Genomic DNA, 15242 nt, shown 5'->3' with positions numbered 1-15242 from the left:
GGAGACAAGCCCCCAGCTCATGACTGGGGAGTGGGAGCTGGGAGATCCTTATCTCTCAGCCCCCACTCCACCATTATGATCAGGGAGTGGGGGACTGGGATACCCTTATCTCCCTGCCTGAGCCCCACAATCATGGAGCCAGTACTGGGAGCTCCCTGCTGGTAGGGGCTTGTTCCCCGCCCAGCTTTGCAAGCATGGAGCTGGGGGATGTGGAGAGGAAACAGGCTGTGGAGGCCTGGCCATTGCTACGAGAACTGGGCTGCAGGCTCCCAGCTGACAGCTAGATTCCCATCTCCCATGGAGCCAGCAGTAAACTTCCGTTTTGTCCAATCGAGGTAAAGTACCTCAGAATACTTTACAAAAATCATTCCAGATTACAGCTGGGAGTCTGCACCCACCAATAGTGGGTTAAATGGACACTTGACTAGGGTGGTTTATTCAAGGCAGGATCATCCCCAAGTAGACAGTTAGACTAGATAACCATCTAAGTTCTCCTCTAGCCCTATTTTTTTATGATTCTATGATTCTGTGGCATAAAAGCAGAACAAAATCATATTTGGTAAATGTAAGTAATTTTATTTGAAATTGTAAATATGATTAAAAGCAAAAATTCTTGCATGAAATATATCAATGTAACATTAATAAGCAAAAGAACATGCGTCTTTCAGCTTTGCTAATATTAATATTGTCTATATTCATAGAATTCATATCCAGATGGAGTCATTCTAATTGCCTTCAATTATAGTTCATTGCAAGACAAGACTTGAGCTATAATGTTTGAAGCAACGCAATTATTGTGTGTTTGTTGTTACTAACTTCCTTTATAATTTTGGAATTTACTTTCTGCTTTCAAGTGAACTGGCTGCAATGAACAAATACATACACTGTTTTTATTTATTTTTGAAGTACTGAATGATCTCATTCCGTTAGCAAGAACAATCAGCTTCACTATATTAATAATCAGTTGTTTTATTATACATTCTTTTCAGTAATTTAGCTAGAAAAAAAAAAGGTTAGGGGCCTTGCACTCAAAAGCAGTTGAAACAGATTTGTGATTAAATGCTGAGTTCACTTTCTAGGAAAAGAAAAGCCTCAAATTAGAAAGGTTGCCTACCAACATTCATTAACAGTCTAGAGAAGTATTAGAAGGCACGAAGGTTATCAGGTTCCATTAATTTCTATTTCAATAAGTAAGTATAGACAAAATGGTTACTTAAAGTCTCAAAAACAATTTTATTTTGTGCCAACATTCGTTCATGTCTTCAACAGCTTACTCTCCAGTTGGATGGACACATGTCTCTGGACGGATTGATTTCCAATAGCACAGTTCACAGGTTAGCTTTTTCCTTTGCAGAAATGCGAGATGTATCTTGTGTGTATGTTCTAATCACATCCTTTAAAAAAAGTGTGAAATTAAGTTATAAAAGAAATTATTTAAGACAAATCCTATCAGTTTAATTTACCATCAAAATCCCTGGACCATACACCTATCTATCCCAGAATGTAGTATAACCTTACCCCAGTGCACCAAATGCCCTCATGACAACTATGTGGATGAAACTAGGAAGAAACAAAAAGAAAAAGCCCTGAAAATATCCCCACTATACTAAAATAACAATCACTACCAAAAAAAATAAAATAAAGGACAGAGACACTAGAACACCAGTAGGAAAATATTTTTCGTAGGGGGTGGGGAGGATGGGAGGAGAAGAATTACTTCCTGTTTGACCTCACAGTTCTGGTACTCAAACTGAACATCAAGTACCAGTGAGTTAATAGAGATGATGACTTAATAACCCTCCTGAACAATCTTGCTCTTTCATCATCAGGTTCTCACTGCATCTCTTCTGCTGCTAGCTACCTTGTAATCTCTCTTATATTGTTTTTATTTAAAGAGTTTTGTACATGTTTTTGTTTCATCTGCTATTTAGCTCTGCTATGTCTGCATCTCTCCCTGAGGAAGGGTATTGTGATATCCAAAAGCTCGCCTATGTCTATGCCACCCATGTAGCTGGTCCTATAAAAAAGGTATCATCCACAAGAATTCCTGCTTCCTGAATCTTTAACATACCGGATTCCCAGCTTCAGCATTGTACTTATCCAGGAGAGCTTGAACACGGGCACCATAATCAGGATGAACATCAGTGAAGTTCTTCACCTAAAAGAGGAAGGCAAATTAAGTCAGGAATAGACTTAAATTCATTTCTCATTTTCAGATAGTCTTTGTTCTTTTCTCAAACTCTACAGGCTGCAATCAACATCCCATATGTAATAAGAAAGGTAAGCCACTGACCAAATAGCAGGAAAAAAATTTGAGGAATTTTCTATCTGCAATTAGATCACATAGGGTCACCACACAAATTAAGCAAGTGTCTCCCACTGAGAAAGGGTGAGTTGGAGCCTTTTATCTCCTCTGCTTTATGTACACTAGGGGAAAAAATGTTTCAACTGTTAGTTACCCATAACTGAAACACCTAAGGCAAAGTAGGGATGCAGTTTAACACTTTATTTTGACATCTTCAAAATTCTATTAACCCTCTCCACAATTCAGGAAGCACAAGCTGCTTTGCTGCTGGAGTACAGTCTGTTAAAACTGCCAGCTCACAAAGCTGGAAGTTTTCTATAACGTAACTAAGAAGTTTTTACTATGTTTTGTACAATACAGAAAAAAACATCCACTTATTCAACTGGATTCAAAAAGCAAACAAACAACTTTCTGTTCTTCTTTTTATTTCTACATTGATCATTACTATAACATTCAGGCTAACACCATTATATCTACTTACAGCTTTCTTCTGAATGAAAAGCTGAGCACCTTTAAGAAGACCAGCAATGTTCTCACAGAGCCTTTGGCGTTCATCTTCTTTCAGCACTTTGGTAAAGAACACTCGCACCTTATGAAGAAAGACAGAAGCTTATAAGCAAGGAAATGCCAGTATTTAATCTAATGTATAAACAGCTCTCCAGCAAATGCTGTTAAATTGCTAGAGCTCAGTCTTGCTATAGATAGCAGAAAATACTGATTAGTCATTCTTTCAGCACAACCAACCACTTCCTCCCACAGTACAAAACTCCTAAAGCTTTTATATGTGACAAGGGATAAAGCACAAGAATGATCTGCTACTGGTCAAAATCAGGTCCTTGCCATCAACTTTAAAGATGCAGCCATGCTTCTTCCTAGCACAGTGGCGCTCAAATCTTTTGGCCCTGTGAGCCAAATGAGTGGCCTGGGACCAGATGCATGCTAAAATCAGACAGTGTGCTGGGATGAGGCCCTGCACTACTTCTTCATACTAGGATACAAAACCCCAAAAACTCAGATTGGGTCCAGGGGCCCTGTGCCACCTTGCACACCTAATCTACCACACAGGGCCAAGCTCTCTGGCCCCACTGGTCCAGAAATTTGGTAGCAGGGGGGAGTGGTACCACCCTACTGCCCTGTGGGCCAGATGACAATGCTGTGAGGCTAGATCTGGCATGCAGACTAGGGGTGACCACCCCTGCCTATCCTAACACCAAGAACATTATTCTTCTGGGCCATCTGTCAAAAAAGTTAAAATGTGGAATTCTATATACTTTTTGTAAGCATTGATATCTAACTTCTACAATTTCTAATATTAACATTTGATTCTTTCACAATCAAAACATAAATCTGAATGCTAGTCTATTTGTCTTCTCAAGCTAGTACTTCTTCTAAAAAACAACAAATAACCTGGCCTGAGTAAGACCAATTGACAATACTATTCATTTCTAATCTAAGATAATCAATTTAGCATTTCTAATGTTCAATGCAGTTTGTCTGCTTACCCAATCAGTGCTCAAGGAAGCAATCACTAATTAAATTGAGCTTTATTCCAGATCTGTATATCAGTGGTCAGAGTTTGGACCTAAAAATTTATCATCTCTATTCCTAAGCGCAACAAAAACTTTCTTAAAAGTTCCAGTGAAATAACATTATACTAAGTAAAATGCAGCAATAAGTAAGGAGATATATGTTATTCAAATGGCTGGAGGAAAGTGAGGACGTGGTAAAATATGTTTAAAAGTAAAACTGTGTGCATTTAGTAATGCAACAAGACTAGATGTGCACCGATTATATCGGTTGCATATTGGACTGGTACCAGTAAAAGAAAAATTAATATTATTGGCTATTGGTTTTTGGCTGGTATAGTCAACTAATGTCCCTGATAAATGCCACATGCATACACAACTGTATGCATGCATGTGGTCAGGAATGCAGCCAGGCAGCTTGGAGAGTAGCATCCTGCCATTAAGTCTGGGGGCTGGGGGGGAGAGGAGGGCAGATTGAGGGGGTGGGGGTGGGGCTGAGACAGGTATTGCCCAGCCAGGGCAATGAATGGGACTCTGGGGCTGGGAGTAGAATGGAGCCATGGGTGGCTTGTCCAGGGGGCACAGGGGAGTGGGGAAGGAGGGCAGCTCCCTGCCACTGCGCACACCTCTGGGGGAAGCATGAGGGGGCATGTGCCCCCTTGGATTTCTGCACAGGGTGAGGGCAGGCTGCCCACTGTGGGCTCTGGGCCAGGGGCTGCACCAGCCTCTTCCCAGCAGGGGGGCTGAGCCAGGGCTCAGCTCAGAGCAGGCTCACCTGCGTGGGGCAGGCAGTGGTGGCAGCACTGGAAGGGGTGGCTATGGGGAGGCTAGAGGGAATTTTGGGGTGGTTATAGCTCTCTAAATCCCCCACAGTGCTGCCCTTGCTTGGGGCCCTCCGCTCTACTGTCTTTCCCTTGGGAGCCCCACACTGGCTATGCATCCTTGAGTTGGGCAGCAGGGGTGTGGGTGGGGGTTGAGGGCTATAGCCACCCCATAATGCCCCATAGCTCCCCCGTAGCCATCCTCCCAGCACTGCTGCCACTGCCCACCCACCACAACTGAGTCTAGCCTGTTCCTACCCACTCCAAGCCCAGCCCTGTCCCAGGCCCCCTGCTGGGAAGTCTGGTGCAGCCCTCAGCATGAGCCCACACTGGGCACCCCACCCTTACCCCATGCACAAATCCAGTGGGGGGTGCATTATTCCCGTGCCTCCCCTGGGGTGCACACAGAAGCAGGGAGTTGCCCCCTGCCCGCATGTGCCCCCTGGATGAGCCGCTCACGGCTCCACCCTGCTCCTGACCCCGGGGTCTAATTCACCACCCTGAATGGGCAGCACCCGCCACAGCCCATGTCCCGTTCCCTTCCTCACCATGGAGGGCATCAATCTACGCCCCCCTTGTCACCCCCACAGACTTACTGGCAGGATGCTGCTCTCCAAGCTGTCCAGCTGCATTCCTGTAAATCAGCTATCAGATTGGTATTGGCTGATATGGCCAGTTAATAATTGGCTGTCCATATCAGTCAAAAAAATTTTTTATCAGTGCACCCCTAGTAAATCACAGCTTTCACTATGCAGTTAAGATTAAAATCGTCCACAAAAAAGAACAGTAAAAAGACATTTTGAGCCCTCATCAAAAATGGCCTTTATTTTAGACAAGATGATGTTTCAAGGAAAAACCCATATTCAGTTTCTATAAGCACTTTATAAACTCAGTCATGTTCCAAAACAGGCAATGTAAACCAGCCCTTTTTACGAAACATACCTGACTAACATTGTCCTCATCTGCACTATTGAAGCGCTGTACATCTCCTGATATATGCGTATGGCTCTCCTTCAAGTTGGGCTGATCTTCAGGGCCAGTAAAACTATTTGGATAATAATTGGGGGCACCACCTTTAAAAGCAAAGTCCAAAATATTACACCTTTCAGATTAGGTTAGAACTCAGAGAAATTACAAAGTAAACCTGCAGGAATGTTTCAAATAGACTTCTATAATCTCATATCTACTTAGAATTCTTATATTTTCCCTCACTTTTTGTAAAGCAGTTGGCAATATTTCACTACATAACACTCTAAGGACCAGGACTTCCTTGGAATTTCCTTTAACTTGAACATTTCATGTAATTCAATAAACTAAAGTATGTTAAATATTAAAATTTCTAAATATCATGCATAGAAAAATTACTATAAGTTTCTCTTAAAATTCAGTAAGGGTGTTGGAAAGTTTGTAATAATTGCCAGTAGCATTTTAATAAATCGGTTTTGGATAAATATTGAGATCTGTCCCATCCAGTGAAGCAAACTTTCATCTTATATTAACAGAACACAAATAAATTCTCTTAATATTGATAGACTATTATGGATCCATGACTGAAAACATAGTTAAATTCTTCTCGAGAAGAGGCTGTTGTATCCCTCTGTTACTCATAAAAAAGTTAAGGCTGTTACTAAGGAAACAAGGATACATCAAGTTAAATATTTTGAGTCATATATTAAAAAGATACTGGACAAAATACATTATTGTATGCATGCTTAGAAAATGCTTGCCAACTATTTTGTTGAAAATTAGCTGACTATACTTGCAAGACTAGAAAAGAGAGCCTTGTATATGCATTATTTTTAGCCAGTAATTCTCAACCAGTGTGCCAGGAGATCTTGTTAAAAGCGTACTGTAGGATACCACACCAGATTAGCATTGTTAGATGTGCAAACACCTACATGATTCAGGAGATAGACCCAGAGGTTTGAAATAGGAACCCAGAGGGTCAAGAGCATTGTGACCTGTTGTGGTCTTTGAGTTCTTTGCAACAGAAGAATTGCTCAATTATTTTTCTTCAGTCAAAAAACGAGTGAAGCTATGTGTTAGCATTTTCTGAGGGGTGCCTCAAGTCTAACAAGATTGAAAACACTGGGCTAAGCATTATGTCCAGAAGCACTTTCAGAGATACCTTGGTTATCAGATAAGCACATGGGTCCATCTCTCTGATAGTTAGAGACACGAACTCTGAAGGGACAATTCACAGGTATTTGTAGGTAGTTGGGTCCTAGACGGTGGCGGTGAGTATCAGGATATGAGAAAAGACGACCCTAAAAATACATTGACATTTAATATATTAAGTATTATGTTTTTTTCCCTAGAAAATAGCTACCTTTCAAAGCAATCAGTAAAAGGTATGTTTAATGCAGTTATTTTAAGAAATGTATTTTTTCCAACATGGAGATAATCACTTATAGTCTTTAAACGCTCATAGAGATATAAATAGCTAACATTTTCAAGGATTATTTTTGAAATTCTGTTGTTAAAGTACAAATACCATTCTACCTATTTTTGTTTTCATATTTACACGATGTGCAGTTGCTATATTTTTAAGTGACTTCAGATAAGTGACTGTTATAAATGTTTCATCTGTATGCTCCTAGGCTGAAGAGAAGCCTACCTGCAATAATTTACCCTTCAATGAAACAAGGTACTGTAAGACAAAACAATGATACTATTTTTAAAAAGGGCAAAGGGGACTTAAATAGATTCACCTGATCTATGCTAAATGTTTAAGCTGTCTGCTCTATCTATGAGCAGATGTTGAGCAGTGCCCTATCACTATCTATGCCACGGGTGTCAAAGATACAGCCCACAGTCTGTACCCTGACTATCAAGATACACATCATATGGCCTCCAGTGCAGGGCCCACCCAAATGCCAGATCTAGTACCCAGTCAGTCCAGGATGCAAGCCACAGCTGGTTCAGGGCAGACACCACATGCAGCACAGGTCCCAGACCAGCTGGAGCAGGCACTGGATATAGCATGCAGGGGTGCATGGGGAGGGGATGCTCTGTAGCTCCCCTGCATACTGGAAGCAGCACAGGCTGTAGCCAGTCTGGGACCCACGCTACATGTGGCATCCACCCTAGACCAGCTGGACTAGGGAACTGCATGACGCTCATGTCCTAACCCAGCGCCATGTGTGGCACAGTCCCAAATAGGCCAGAGCAAGCACCATGGGAACTAGATCCAGGATGCCAGTGGGGCAGGGTTTGGGGAGAGACTCCAGCTCCGTACTGTTCATGAGGCCTGTGGATCAGTCCTGGGCCATTCATCTGGCCTGCAGGGTTTGACACCTCTGAGCTATGCAATGCACTGGAGATAGGGATCGGGACAGAGTCTGACTGAGATTGAGAGGTTACTATGTCCAGGAATAATGGAAAGGTTACAGGAAATTGAACTCGGTTTAAAGGTCCAAAAAAGCCTTCAGCCCAAAAACTGCAGCTTTGGCCATGTAGCTGCTATCAAAGTCACTTTATCCTTATGTTGTTTTATTTTTCTGACAATCCTAGGAATCAATGAGTTTGAAAGGTCACATGCAGAAGTACAGAATCACACACAAGTTGAAGCACTTAGTTTTGACCACTATTGGAACAGAAGCAGAAACTGTTCTCCTTGCGAAAAAATAGTTTCTGTGTGAGAGTGCCTCATCTGCTGACCATCATTTGGACTACGTTTCATCCTTTCAGGGAGAATTCGAGGATGTGGACAAACTTCCTGCTCAGAAAATCTTTGTTTTAGGAGAATGTGATCCATTAAGAGTGATGTTATTCCAGATGCAAATGTTCCAGAGGTCTACTGCTCCTAAGTATAAGGGGTTGGATTTTGCTGTTTCTGTTGTGGTAAAACATTAGCGTCATGTTATCTAACACCACTTGAGCTTTAAGACCTTTGGACTGCAGGTATAAAAGAATAGCTCTTAGCTCTCTGAATAAATATCCAGAAGCTGATTCTTTCCTGCACTAGTATTTATATACCATAATCTAAGGCAGACATGTGAACTGGTATCTTTGATGAAAACTGATGGACAGTGATAAGAGTTGAGAAGCATATCAGTGTATAGCTCATATATACAACTTGAATCTATTTTGCATTACACTGCATATGAAGGCTGGCATGAAGAGGGACCTTTAAACTGCATACCATGTCTCCTACAAAATGTCAGGGAAGATCTGACTTTTTGGATGAGCCTGAAGATTGCAATATAGGTTTAGGATGAACTGAAATATATTCTGAGGAAAGTGAAGTCACAGCTGACTGGATCCAATGGATGCTGTCCATTACTTGTTGGCAGAACTGACCTTAAAATCATCCAACTGTGGAAACACCTGGATCCCAAGTTGTCCGGGGTGTGGCTCACATCATACACTTTGTGTGTTTGAGGGACTGATGAGGCCACATGAGAAATAAAAGTGTTGGTAAATTTTCCCCCGACCACAAAATTTAAAATATTTTCCAGGGCTTGGGTGGATAACAACATAAAAAAGGCATTTTGCAGCATATCAGTCACTGGCATTTATGTAAGGAATACTGTTGACATGGACATCATCCTGAATTTTAGTTTTCTGGTACAGGTGTTCAGCTTTTTCAGTCCAAGATAGGCTTTGGACCCCCTTTCTTTTGGGGTCTGAGGCTGTCTCAGGAACAGAAACCTAACCCCAGTTCTGTTAAAGGAACCTCTCCTACTGCTCTCACACCTAGAAGAAATTGTACCTCTCAAGGCTGTGCAATCTTATGGGGTGCATCTACATGTGTACTTTACTGTGGAGTTGACTAATTAAACTCCAGAGTAAAGCATCACTGTCTACATGTGTCAGCATTAGGGGGCATTAAATTAACTCTGCTGTAAGATATTACTATCCGGGACAGTGCTATCTTATGGCGGATTCACTTACTGTGAAGAAAGCACGTGTGGATGGTGACTGAACTGCAGCAGTTTGAGCCCAGACCAGCAGCAGGCTGGGGCGGGGCGGTCAGCTACATAGCTACACATTTTGGGCACTCATGTCCCAGCCAGTCCCTCTGCCACCCAAAGCCCAGAGCTGACCTCTCGAACCTGCTGCCAGCCCAGGGCTGCTCTGTCCTAGGTCAAACTGCTGCAGTGAAGGCGCTGTGCCTGGGAGTAGCCGACTCCAGAGTAAACTGCATCAGTTTATTGAGGTGCACTAATTGTATGTGTAGATGCTCCCGTGGGATACTAAACAAGGCTGGAAAGGTTGGGGGTGATAAGGCCTGGGATAATTTATCAGTAATATTTAGAAAACATCAAATCAGTTATGGGGTTTTTGGTTGTAGTCGTATTGATCTAAAGACATAGGCAGGCAAGGTTCTTTGAGTAGATGTGATATGTTATAAGACCAATGAGTAGCTGGAAAAAAGTTCTTAGTAAGCTTTCAGGCACAGTCGTCCTTCTTCAGGCATAGGGAGTCTCTGTTGGCCTGAGACTCATAGGGAGCTCATCTGAGACTCAGACCAGCAGAGACTCCCTATGCCTGAAGAAGGGTGACTGAGCACGAAAGCTTGCTAAGAACTTTTTTCCATCAATTAGTTCTAGCATTTGAAACTCCACAGAAATGGCTTCTGACTTTAGAACATGGTAGTTCCAACTTTAAGCTCTAAAGAGCTGGCAATTTTAAGGACCTTTGATGAGAGACCAGAGAATGGAGCCTTTGAACCTGAAGGCATTACAGGTTTTTCAGAAGTCAAAATCTTCAGCAATGGAGCACATGGAGTAGGAATAGCTCTGGAAATGTTTTTACAGCAGATTGGTTAATGTAATCCATCCTGGGATAGCCTGGATCAAAGGATGGATCAATAGGCCTCTCCACAAGGCACAAAATCAGGCAGCACTCTTTAGACTTCTGATCCTATTAGAAAAAGACCAGCAAACAGCATATTTGTTCATCATGCCCTTCACTAATGCAAATAAGGCTGATAAGCATGATTACCTAATATTGTAGGCAGTTCTTAAACTGCCTGTTTCATAATGAGGTAAAAACAGTTCCTAGCCAGAACAAATTAAAATTTTAAAATTACGATGATGACTATACTAACAACTAACCACTTGTACAGGAAGGGGTGCTTTTAAGCACTAGGAAAAAGAAAAACAGTGATTAGGATGTCTAACTGGGAGCTCTGATTCAGAGCAATAGGCAGTAAGAAGGAACTGAGATGGAGCTGGAACACTACTGCCCTTGGTTGGAAGTACGAGGACAATGAAGATACATACTGCTGAGCAGAAGTCTCCAGTTCAAGTGCCCTGGGTGTTTATGCATGCCAAAAGGGAAAATGGGCACATACAAAGACTTGAAAAATAAAGAATTTACTTCTGTGTGGGGAAAAAAAAAAAAAAAAAAAGAAATTTGCATTGGGATTCAAATCTATAACAGATTAAGGCCCAAATGGTCTTCCTAGCAGGGAAAAAAAAAGAAATTAAAAATGCCTAGCATGAAGTTACTCTGTATCCAGTGGAAAATCTTTTCAGTGATATAAACTATTTAGTATTGGCTGACCAAAGCTTATCAGTTAAATTCATTACACTCTTATGTACAAGTGTGAGTTTTATAAATCACTCTTAAGTGAGTAGTGAACAGTGGTCTCCAGACAAAGTAAAAACTTCCTAAAATTATGTTTTAGGAGAAAAACCTCACACTTACAAACCAAGTGGGAAAAATGTACAAAGACAAATTTGAGCATTTTAAAGCCATTATTAAATGAATTATAAAAAATAATACTTGAAAAAGCATAAATGCATGCATACATATTATTGTGGGAATTTTAAGTAGTTACTTCATACTACACATACACTAGACTTTAGAGTCTTAACAGATTTGGAGTCTCTCAATTCACATCAAGAAATACTTTAAAAGGTGTACTTTACAGCACCTGAAAGACACCGCTCACATCGGGCTTTTGTACACTATAACCACTCCAGTTTTTGTTGTAACTGGAGACATTAATGATTAAGTTGCTGACTTCCAAATGCTTGAGATAAATTACATATTGAACAACCAGATAAACATAAAAAAGAGGGAGTTGAGAGCCTGAACAGAAATCTAAGTAGAAAATGTTTAATTTAGCAGGACTCATAAGAAATAAGAATTCCAAAACTGATATGGAATTCACAAATCCTACTGAACTGTTCCATGAAGGTAAATGTTGCCATAATACCTATCAAAATATTTTATTACAACAACACATGGAATGACATGAAATCTACTATAAAGAAGAAAGCTGTGTCAGCGTACTGTGAAACACAAGTTTACCTGTAACATTTTATCAGGGCTAGGCTCAATGCCAGGTGGCATGTTGCTTGGATCAAAGGCCAGTTGTTCAACTTCTGCAAAATAATTGACTGGATTCCTGTTTAACACCAGCTTGCCCACAGGGATAAGAGGATAGTCACTGTGGGGCCAAACCTAGAAAAATAAAATATACATTATGATTACCACTTATAGGTAACTAGGGTACACAACCTAACAAGACAAGTACAATCAGATGCAATTAATTATGTATGCTCTGCAATGAAGTCATACATACACAACTGAAGTCAATTTTACTTTGGTACTGAATGAATAGTACAAAAAAGTTACACCTTAAGAAACAAGTAAACACAGGATATTCCAGTAACTCATTTACCTTAGCATGATTATTAGGGGTGTGCAAAGCTTCAGTCCGCGATTCAATTTGGAGATTTGGCCCAATTTGGAGGCCGAATCACCAAATCCGAATCAAATCAGGATAAGGAAAAAAACCCTTTGAATCAATTCAGAGCCTCCAAATAGATTTGGAAAAGATTTGGAGATTCAGAAGGCAGTCTTCCAGGGAACAGAAACTGAGAAGAGGGAGAGGGAGCAGGGGGGAAAAAGACTGACATCAGTAGCTTGCCACTGACTGTGACCTTCCCCGAGTCCCCTTCCAGCCACAGCGCTCCAGGGGAGGGATGTAGAAACAGCATATAAGCCTCTGTCTGCAGCCTTTCTGTACCTTTTGTGAGCTGTTTCTGCCTGAGTAACAGCATCTGAAAGGTACTGGACTGGCTTGGCTTCCTACCTAATCAGTCTTCTGCTACTTCCTGTTCTTAGAAAGGATTGGATATAGCTTACTAACTAGAATCTCTCTACTTATCCCTATCCAATCCATTTCTTTCAATTTATATTTATTTTTGCTCCCCCACCCCCACTTTTTAAAAAGAAAGCCTTGTTTTCCCTGGCAGTGAACCCCCTGCACCTATCTCCTTGAAACTTGGCACACCTCATTCTCTCAGAACGGGCTACCATCCCTGCAACTTTAATCCGAATCAGCCAAAAAATAACAAAGTTATAGGTATTTCAGTGATTCCCCATTATAGTCTACGGCCAAATCTCTGAATCAGCACTGAATCTTCCAAATCCGATTTGGTCGAATAGATTCAGGACAGTGATCCTGGCAGTGCAAGCTTTCAGGCACCAACACCCTTCTTCAGGCATTGGGGAGAATCCCTCTAATGCCTGAACAAAGGTGTTTGTGCCCAAAAGCCTGCAAAGAACAATTTACCCAGCTATTTAGTTAGCCTAATTAAATACATCAGATTTACCCAAAGAACCTTGTCTGCCAAAGGCATATGAAGAACTGAATTGGAATGCAGTATTATTGGTAGTGCTGGAGCCCAACCTTTCCCATTATAAGTGCTTTTTTTTTTTTCCAGCAGCTTCAAACTAACAATTAGTCTGGAGTCTTCCATTAAGTATAAGAATAGACTCTCTTTTTAACTTCATTAAAAGAGTTCAATCATACTGTGAGCAAAGCTAGAAAAATATTGGTAAAGCTTGCCAATGATGACTTTCTCCCTCCTCCCCCTCACTGCCCCCTACAGGTTTTTTTTTTCTAAACCTTCTACTACTGCTGGCTATTGAAGTAGGAACTTCAAAGTTTGGCAGGGGATTTAACCTAGGATCAGAAAGGTACATTTTACTGTTTCCCAGGAAACCGCACTCAAGTTATGCAGCTCAAGGAAAAAATACACAAACATACACATATAAAAATACAAATTAATATGTATGCGTGTGTGTTGTTCTTTTCACGTGCTCTGCAGCACTTGCAGAAGCTTGATGCTGCTGCTACATGGTACATACAGAGCTCATGTGCAAGATGGAACAATTGTGATGAGCTAGAAACATAGTGGACACTGGGTGCATCTACCCATGCAATTAACGTGACTAAATAAACTTCAGCGCAATTTGAGCCAGAGTAAACTAATCCCAACATCACCATCTACACATGTGTTTAAGCACAGTAATTTACTCCGCCACTAGATAATACCCATTTCTGACTGGACTATTGGACTGCGCTGTAAACTAGTCCACACCGGCCCAATTGCCACACACATGTAGACTGTTATGCTTTACTGTGCAGTAAATTAGTCTACTCCACACTAAAGCACAAGTATAGATGTGCCCACTGAGTTGCAGTCTCAGCTCCTCAAATTACTGAAATTTAATTCTCTGCACTTCATAGTCATCATTGTTGTGAAGAACTTCATACCTGTTTGAGGATATTTTACCGATGGAGTAACTGAAGTACCATACCATTTCTAACTCTGGGTTTCTAATATTGCTGAGTTGAGCCTTATCCAGACATAATCCCTCAAAGAGAACCTTCCCATCTATGTGCAAGACTATGTTGTCTATAACTACCAGTTCTCAGTTCTTTCAAAACCAGGATGAAAATGGAGGATTCAAAACTTCAAATATTCCTGTTACTTAGCTATTAATTGTATAACCTACTGGCATAGTGTGCATCACATCACCCTACAGCAGTGGCTGCCAAACTTTTCAGGCTGTGGGTCAGAACAACCCACTTCTGGTCTACCTTAAGCAGAGTAGTTCTGGTGGTGTATCAGTGACTGGCAGCTTTTCCCATGTCCATGCTGAGGCCAAGCAGCTGGGAGCTGCACCCATGCCACCACCAGTTCTCCCAAACCCTTGATACTCAACTGGGGCACAAGCACAGCTTCCAGCTGGTGAGAGAGCTGCATCTGTGCTGCTGCCATTTGCCCCCCTCTCAAGCTGCAGCTCTGGTGTCGCTCTCGACTAGCTGGAAGTTGAGCCCACACCACAGCCTTGGGAAGGTTAGGGGAGGCAGCAGAGAGAAGCAGCAGCAGCACAAGTGCAGCTGAAAGTTGTCCAGCCCTAGTGCCATTCCTCACTGTTTAGCCCCAGCATGGGCGCAGACACAAGTAAAGCCCTTTAGCTCTCTCGACTGGATCTGACCCATGGACCACATGTTGCCAGCCCCTCTCATAGTGTACAATACCCATTTCCCAAAATTTGTTACTCCTGTAATTTTAGTGGTAGAAGTTTGGGCTACACATCTAAGTATGTCTACACTGAAAAAACAAAAGATACAACTCCAGCTTGTATAGACATACCCAACCTAGTTTAAAATAGATGGCCTTGTTACAGTTAATGCAGCCACAGAAGCATAGGACTTATTCTATGATATTTATCCATGGCCCTGAATGGGTTTTTTTTCAACCCATAGTGCAGTAGCATAGATTTCAGTATTATCAGTAGCAAAACTATCTAGTTCCAGAATATTAACTGCTCATT

At 41.5% G+C, this 15242-nt stretch overlaps 1 protein-coding gene across 1 annotated transcript in view; it reads right to left on the bottom strand.

The window, feature by feature from the left end:
• Positions 1–555: 555 nt before the first annotated feature.
• The window catches only part of CAT (catalase), a 43057-nt gene continuing 28370 nt past the window's right edge, over positions 556–15242 (bottom strand). Inside the window, exons 8-13 of the mRNA XM_090032926.1 lie at positions 11919–12071; positions 6781–6919; positions 5595–5725; positions 2787–2894; positions 2072–2158; positions 556–1394 (exon numbers count right to left, since the gene is read on the bottom strand). Coding sequence (XP_089889052.1) covers positions 1329–1394; positions 2072–2158; positions 2787–2894; positions 5595–5725; positions 6781–6919; positions 11919–12071 — 684 coding nt within the window. The 3' untranslated portion in view covers positions 556–1328. The remainder of the gene's footprint in view (positions 1395–2071; positions 2159–2786; positions 2895–5594; positions 5726–6780; positions 6920–11918; positions 12072–15242) is intronic.

Source organism: Crocodylus siamensis, chromosome 2 (genome assembly GCF_052110815.1).
Source record: "Crocodylus siamensis isolate JL-2025a chromosome 2, ASM5211081v1, whole genome shotgun sequence".
In the NCBI taxonomy this organism is placed as follows: Eukaryota; Metazoa; Chordata; order Crocodylia; family Crocodylidae; genus Crocodylus; species Crocodylus siamensis.
This window is presented reverse-complemented; position numbering and strand designations above follow the sequence as displayed.